The sequence below is a fragment of the Cynoglossus semilaevis genome, chromosome 18, assembly GCF_000523025.1.
Source record: "Cynoglossus semilaevis isolate Cse_v1.0 chromosome 18, Cse_v1.0, whole genome shotgun sequence".
NCBI classification, from domain to species: domain Eukaryota; kingdom Metazoa; phylum Chordata; class Actinopteri; order Pleuronectiformes; family Cynoglossidae; genus Cynoglossus; species Cynoglossus semilaevis.
Window position 1 is genome coordinate 2,584,955 of NC_024324.1, and position 7,452 is coordinate 2,592,406.

The window sequence follows — 7,452 nt, forward strand, 5'->3', positions numbered from 1 at the left end:
GCAACCCCTGAAAAAGGGACAAAGCCGAAAGAAAAAGAAGATTCAGCTAAATCTTTTCCGTTGGATTTTTTTAGCTCTTTGGCTAATAGCATTTTTCTTGTTAGTATAATTTTGCGCTAACTTCTGCTTTTTGAGTGATTTTCTTTTTGTAATTTTTCTATTTACTACTATATTTACTATTTTCCTGCTTTTCTGACACACTAACAAATTTCCTGTCAAAATGTTCTTTAATTGACCTGAACTTTTTAATGTTATGTAGCTATCAATTTCTCTAGTTTGGGACCAATAACATTTAAGCTAATGTTATAGCATTAAACTTTAGCTATCGGCTAACCAGCTGAATTTGTCAAGTGGCTAACTTTAGCTTTTCTGATAAACTTATTATTATATTTGTCAATTAACTGAAAAAAGTTGTTTTTAGGCTTTCCCTCAAATACTGAATAGTTATCTATGTAGTTAACATTTTTTAATGTTCAGTATTTCTTTGCTACTAACCTTTAGTTAACTTTTAGCTAAAATGTTTTTTAGAAATGTTTAAATATTTGTATAAAACTATATTTACAACATAGTGACCATAAACACAACCAGCAGTTTAAATAGGTGTCAAATTTTATTAAAATATGCCACAACATGGCAGTTTAATGACGACACATTTCATAGAAATAAAGTGAACGTGATGTCAAACAAACATCACATTATGATAAATGTTAATAGAATAAATAAATAGAACATGGGAAAAAAACAAAAACAAATAGTTGATACATTCAAACTGAGCAGAGTCATAAATTATAACAGACCTTTGACCTGTGCCCTGACACACAGGTGGTGACCTTAAAAAAAAAATTCAGTCAGTTAAAAAGGAGTGTGACAGAAAAGTGATTTTTTTGAAATGTGGAGTTTGATAAGATGTTGATGTTGGTTTTAAATGAGTAGAATTTTCATTTTAAAACTGTTTAGAATAACGTTAACAAATGTCATTTGATCTCCTGCCTTGGTTCCTGGTTGAGTTGAGGATGGATTAGCCGGGGTTACTTTGAATTGATTTGTACTCTGTTAATTTGTTCTAATTGATTCAGTTCATATGCATTGACTTGACAACTAATCTGAATGATTGATCAGTTGATTTAAATCCCATGTGATTGATTTGTCTTTAGTTAAACTGAGTTTAAATTTAAGTTTCTGTGAACAAGTTTGAAATAACTGGAGTTTATTGATTTTGACAGGAAGTGACTTAAAGGTCACAGAGATAAAATGCATCAAACTAATTAATTTTGACCAGTAATAACTTCAACCAGGAACCAAGTGGTAGGAAATCTGCTCCTACAGAATCAAAGTTAAACACCAGTTTGTTGTAGTCATTATGTTTACTGTCTGTAACAAAAGTGATGTTGTAAAAAAAAAACAATCCTTCCCTAGAAAGTCAAGTTTGGACAGAGTCCTGGAGTCTGAGCAGGACAGCTGACAGGACCAGTGTCCGTCCTCAGTCCTGTCTTCTGCTAATACAGTACATGTCCTTCTGTGTTTCTCCTCAGACCACATCAGTCCGTGCCATGAGGTCGACCGACCGACGCTCCTCTTCAGAGTCCTCCTCACTCTGCAGCGTGGAGAGCGTCCCCTGGTCTCGACCCCCCCTTCCCTGCACGATGGACTTTCTTCAGAGAAAAGGTCGCCTGGGTTCCGAAAACCCTTTTTCTGTAGAACAAAGTGTGAAGGTCGGCACGTCGTCCTTAGGAGGCCGGGCTCTTGCCCTCCCACGCCCTGGCCCTGTGGCGCCGTCGCAGCAGCCACTTCTCCAGCAGCAGTCTGGTTTTGGAGGCCAGTGCTGCAGGTGACGCCTGCTTCCTGTTGCTGCTGTGGACAAAGACAAGACAAGAGGTGAGACACCTGGTGACGTCCATCTTTCTCTGTGACTATGTAAAAAAAAAAACTGTAACGCTGTAGCTTCACATTTAACTCACTAACTATGTCAACTATTGTCTTTGCAGGCGACCTGACTGACGCTATGAACTCTGGGAGTTTGGAAAGAGCTGCTTGAACATCAGGTGATGTGAGGAGAGTGTGTGTGTGTGTGTGTGTGTGTTGCATACTTTAGGTCTTAGAGGATTTTATGGCTTTCACTGCAGGGTTCACTTATAATTTACACTGAATTCCTAACTAGAGGCTTAATCTGAAAATGTCTGCCTCCAGAACCACGCGCCTCCTGCCGTTATCTCCCGGCTCAGGAAGGTTTTATGCCCCCAACCAAAAAAAAAAGAAAGATGTGATCTAACACATTCTTATCTCTCCCCCCCACTAGTGTAGTGTGTGTGTGTGTATGTGTTTAGCACAGAAACCTTGACTTTCTTTCCCTGAGTTTTGTTTTACCTCCTAATCTCGCCCGTGTCTCCTGCCAGCTCCTGTTTGCACTGAGGCTCAGAGCAGCCGTGGCCTCGGGCGCTGAGGTGGATCAGTGTGTCGGGCGATGTCTCATACCTGCGAGCCAGAGAAGAGAAGGAACACACAAACACACGCCATTAGGAGCAGGATCGACTGTCAGCCGTTCATCTGACACAACAGAGGACGTCTAGGTGGAGGAGCGACGTCTCGCACGCGATGGAAACAACCGCAGAGACGTCAAGACAGGAGTCTTTGTGTCCTTATGTTTCAGGTAAAGTATGTTTCCATCTCCTGTCCTAGGGAAATGTGTCTGAGCAGAGACGGCTGCAAGTGGTGACCACGACTTTTCTTTCTGTGTTTCAGGTCCGTCTGTGGGGAGCAGAGAAGAGGATCCCACATGTGACCCACACAGACTGACCTGTACGTATCCTCACCCATTAATGCCTGACATGGTGTAAATGTTTTCCTTTCTCATTTACCCACATGTGGGTAAATGAGAAAGGAAAACATCACTGACAGTTAGTCCAGTGCACCAACAGATCAGGTTACATTAATGGGTGTGGATACGTACAGGTCAGTCTGTGTGGGTCACATGTGGACTCCACTTCTCTGGTCCCCACAAACGGACCTGAAACACAGAAAGAAAAGGCCCATCTGGGTCAGGACAGCCGTCTCTGCTGAGACACATTTCCCTAGAATCGAAGGAGGGCTGGGACAGGAGCTGAAGACATACGTCACCCTGGAATAAAGGACACAAAGAGGCTGTAACCCAGCCCACAGAGTGGAACACTGTAACACTTAGATATCTGTGTGTGTGTGTCTGTGGTTTCCATGGCCATGTCTTTGGGGGGGGGGGTTCTAATAAAAGCTGCACAGTCACTAAACAACAGTCTACATTCATTTTAAGCTATAGATATGTGTTGGTGTATTAGGCTGATTGTCAGTTATATATATATGTGTATATATATACATACAAGTGTATATATATATACACTTATATACACATATACACTTATATATATAAGTGTATATATATACACATATATAAGTGTATATATACACACTTATATATATATATAAGTGTATATATAGGTATATATATACTTATATATATAACTGACAATTTCATATATATATGAAATTGTTAGTTATATATAAGTATAATATACCTATATATAAACACTTAAATATATATACTTATATATAAGTGTATATATAAGTATATATATATAACTGACAATCATATATATATGATTGTCAGTTATATGTATAAGTATATATATATACACTTATATATAATATATGTGTATATATATATACTTATATATATAACTGACAATTTTGTATATATATATGATTGTCAGTTATATATATATATAAGTGTATATATATATATATAACTGACAATCACCAATTTGGTCCTGAGAATCTTTGCTGTATATATTGATTTATTTTTTTTACCAATTTCATGCAGAAGAGATTGAGAGATATACATATCTCTTAATGACTAAATAAATATATACATATCTTTATATATACATATAGACATTAATATATATATATATCCTAATGACTAAGGACTAAATCTGCATGAAACTTCTCAAAAATAAATCAATATATATACAGCAAATATTCTCACAACCACAGGTGAGAAACCCCTGACACTAACGCTGAAGTAACAGATGTATTGAATATTCACCTGAGGCTCTGGTCCAGTCCACAGAAGGATCTGCAGTTCTTGTCGTCTCGGCTGAAACACTGGCAGCGCGGTGGGCTCCTGGGGGCCAGCGGCTCTGAGGCTGCACGCCTCCTCCTGGGAGCGTTTCCCAGTCCATAAGAGACCACACGTCTGGAGAGACAAGAGGTGAATGTTACAGTTAAAACTATTTTTTTTACTTGTTATGATTGTGGAATCTTCACATGTGATATAGCAAAAATCTAAATAAAGCATGAACACAGTTAAACCTCAGTCTCCAATGTGATTACTTTTCAAACTAAACAGTGAGTGATGGAGGTCACATTTATCCCTGAACTAAGGTGACATTTGAACTGTTAATAAGAAGAGGAAGAAGCACTTACTCAGGTGTGTTGACCCAGATGATGTCCAGGTGGCAGAAGTAAACGCACTCCTTGTCCAGGAAAGTGGCGCAGGAGCAGCGTTTGTTGCGCACATGTGTCCCGTGAGAAAGAGCTGAGTTGGTGGTGGAGGAGGTGGAGGCTGAGTCTGAGGCTGAGTCTGAGTCTGCAGCAGGAGCGGAGAGAACTGGAGAGAAAATCAAAAAACACTTCAAGTTAACAGTTTTTCTGCAACAATGCAAAGAAAAAAACACAATTTAAAATGTCCTAAAGTAACATTCTGGGCTTCAAAAATACCGTAATGGTTGAAAAACCCGTTTTAACGCAAGTTAGAAAAGTTACCTGTGCACAACATGCAGGTGTACATCACTGACAAGACGGAAACAAAAACGTATAAATCCATTTTCCCCAAGTGTTAGTTCAAATTAATCCTGCAAAACGTTAAGATCCACCAGAGTCCGTGTCGCTAAGATCCGCGCAGCTCCGTGTCTCTGTGTCACTGTGGATCCACATGTGCAGCACTTTGACTTTATACCAGGTCTGTACACCTCCTCCTCCTCCCCCTGCGCTCCCTCCCCCTCCGCTCCCTCCTCCCCCTGGGGCTCCTTTGTCCCGCTGGCTGCAGCCCAGACACCGATGTTTGTTGGAGGTTTTTCCGCAGATAAGCAGCGGGACACTTCGAGATGTCTCAGTTTGTTGGAGGTTATTATGGGATGCGGGTAAAGGGGGCGGCGCAACGCACAGTCTAGTAAGAAATGCCAGAGTCACAGTTTATGTCTGGATGTGTGGTTACACTTGTTATCCAGCAGATGGCAGCAGAAACGCGGGATTTTCGTTTTGGGCCAGGAGACCGGAGCAGCTCGGAGTGGTTGATGGAAACTGAGTCAGAGTGAGTACAGTTTCACCACACACACACACCTAGTGATTGTGTTAAATCTACAAAAATATACGGATGATTTTACAACTGAATTTTACTGACTTATTACACTAGTTAAAATGGATGCTCTAGACCAGGGGTCGGGAACATTTTCAGCAGAACTAGACCAGGGGTCGGGAACATTTTCAGTAGAAACAGCCAAAAAAGTCATACATTTTAAAACGTATCACAAAATATTTACCTGGCAGCATGTTTTAGGACCTAATCTTGCATTTTAAGGCATTTCGGGGACTTTTGTCAAAGTCATACATTTTAAAACGTATTTCCCTGAGAGCCACACGATATTTTCCCCCCTCTGAAAATACAACTAAATGTGTGAAATTTTAAACAAGACCAATGATTTTAGAGTATTATAAGTCTCGGAAGTAATTTTAAAAAATTACTAAAGTTATTTTAAAAAATAATAACGTTATACTGCGATTGGCTCCAGCTCAAAAAAAAAAATGTTAAGAGTATTATAAGTCTCGGAAGTAATTTAAAAAAATTACTAAAGTTATTTAAAAAAATAATAACGTTATACGGCGATTGGCTCCAGCTCAAAAAAAATAATGTTTGGATTAAAATGTCTAACGACGTTACAAACACAGGGTCCTATCGCGGGTGGTTGGTTCTAAGAGCCACCGCCAAATGGGGAAAACACTGCCATCTTGTGGCTAACTTTGGTCATTACCCCACCATATAATTAAATGCTCACCATATATGACAAGTAGAAATCTTACATTTCCCTGCGGTGAACCCCGGGCAGGCCGTCCTTAATTTATTTGATTATTTTAATTTTGTCATTAACTCATTAATTTTATTTATTTGATTTTTTTTTTTTTTAGCAAAAATGGACTGACTTTGTTTTCACTTTTCATGCCCGAACTAAAAGATGACGTACCAGGCTGATGATTTTACCGCAAATATTTAACACAACGCGTGGATTTTTTTTTTTTTAAAGATTATTTTACCACTATGATTTCTGTGATGTTTTACTTGAATAACTACAGAATTATGTATTAATTATTGTGTTAAGAAGAACAGCTAAGATTTATCTAAAAGCCAGATGCAGTCATTAAAAGAGCCACATCCGACACGCGAGCCTTAGGTTCCCGACCCCTGGTCCAGACCAAAACTATACACGTTTTTACACAAATTCTCAATAGTCAACGGTTTAAAACCCACACTGGAATTTATGTTTTCATTAATTTAGAGCATTAAAAAAACCCCATCAGGACAAATTAATGTTTTGTTTTTTTCTAACTTTGTATTTGTTTAAATTTTACAGCGGGGGAGGGATGGGGGGGCAACTTTGTTCTGTTGTGTTGTGTTTTTCTTACCTCTGCTCTGCTGCATTTCTTTCCCTGGCAATAGCGGAAAAGGGCCTGTAGGGGTCTCTGTTTGATCTGGTATCAGCGTCAGCTCCTTCAGGCTGGAATCCTGAGGGAGTGAGAAGGCAGAGGAGGAGGATGAGGATGATGATGATGATGATGATGATGATGACGAAGAGCATGCTGGGATCTGAGCTGTAGATGGATGAGTCACCTCCTGAGCGCCGCGGTCCTCTGAGAACCCTCCTCTCCGACGACTGCACCTTCACACCGACAACATCTCGGCTGCCGAACGATGATTTTAATCAAGAGGTCATCGTTGATGATGATGAGGACAGGAAGTCGTCTCCTCCTGCAGGTTAAAAGAAAATAACATTTGTAGAATATTATTGTTGCGACTCCACAGCCAGTCTTCATGTCTCTCTCTCCCTCTCTCTCTGTTTTAGGTTGGTCACAGGTGCAGGTGGAAGGAAAGGAGCTGATTGGTTCTCTCCTGAGGGCTCCACCATGAGAAGCCAGGTTCTACCAGCTGATTTATTTAAGTTTTTTTTTTTTTTTTTTGGTGAAGGCACTCTTTCTGTCTTTCTTGTTCTCTCTAAAACTGAACGTAACACACCAAAAAAAAAACTAAATGATTAAAAGTCTGTAAAACACATCATATGTGATTGACTTTTCTTCAACAGCAGAGTTAGTTAGTACCTGGTGTATGTCTCTGCACACACCTCCTCAATCACAAAATATTCACCTGGCAGC

General features: G+C 39.6%; 1 protein-coding gene and 2 long non-coding RNA genes across 8 annotated transcripts in view; 2 read left to right on the forward strand and 1 right to left on the reverse strand.

Annotated features, from left to right (window-relative positions):
- Positions 1-2,533, forward strand: part of LOC103393939 (uncharacterized) — a 35,779-nt gene extending 33,246 nt beyond the window's left edge. For all 3 annotated transcript variants that reach the window (XR_003052687.1, XR_003052688.1, XR_003052689.1), the window contains 3 exons: positions 1,533-1,875; positions 1,986-2,042; positions 2,394-2,533. This is a non-coding gene — a long non-coding RNA (uncharacterized LOC103393939). The remainder of the gene's footprint in view (positions 1-1,532; positions 1,876-1,985; positions 2,043-2,393) is intronic.
- On the reverse strand, positions 589-6,937 carry edn1 (endothelin 1). Of its 4 annotated transcripts, XM_017040962.2 has the most exons (6): positions 6,914-6,937; positions 6,709-6,808; positions 4,456-4,639; positions 4,076-4,225; positions 2,365-2,472; positions 589-1,851 (listed from the first exon to the last, which is right to left on the reverse strand). In XM_017040962.2, exons 2-6 carry the CDS (start codon positions 6,722-6,724, stop codon positions 1,728-1,730), a joined length of 582 nt encoding a protein of 193 aa, XP_016896451.1. In that variant the 5' UTR covers positions 6,725-6,808; positions 6,914-6,937; the 3' UTR covers positions 589-1,727. The 4 variants fall into 4 exon arrangements, with proteins under 4 accessions (XP_016896451.1, XP_024921019.1, XP_008329287.1 ...); XM_025065251.1 differs by lacking the exons at positions 6,709-6,808; positions 6,914-6,937 and adding an exon at positions 4,795-5,006 and having other exon boundaries at positions 589-1,848; XM_008331065.3 differs by lacking the exons at positions 6,709-6,808; positions 6,914-6,937 and adding an exon at positions 4,795-5,006.
- On the forward strand, positions 5,278-7,354 carry LOC107989940 (uncharacterized). Its single transcript, XR_001761442.2, has 3 exons — positions 5,278-5,341; positions 6,743-7,057; positions 7,146-7,354. It is a non-coding gene; the product is annotated as an uncharacterized LOC107989940 (long non-coding RNA).
- The last annotated feature ends 98 nt before the right edge of the window (positions 7,355-7,452 follow it).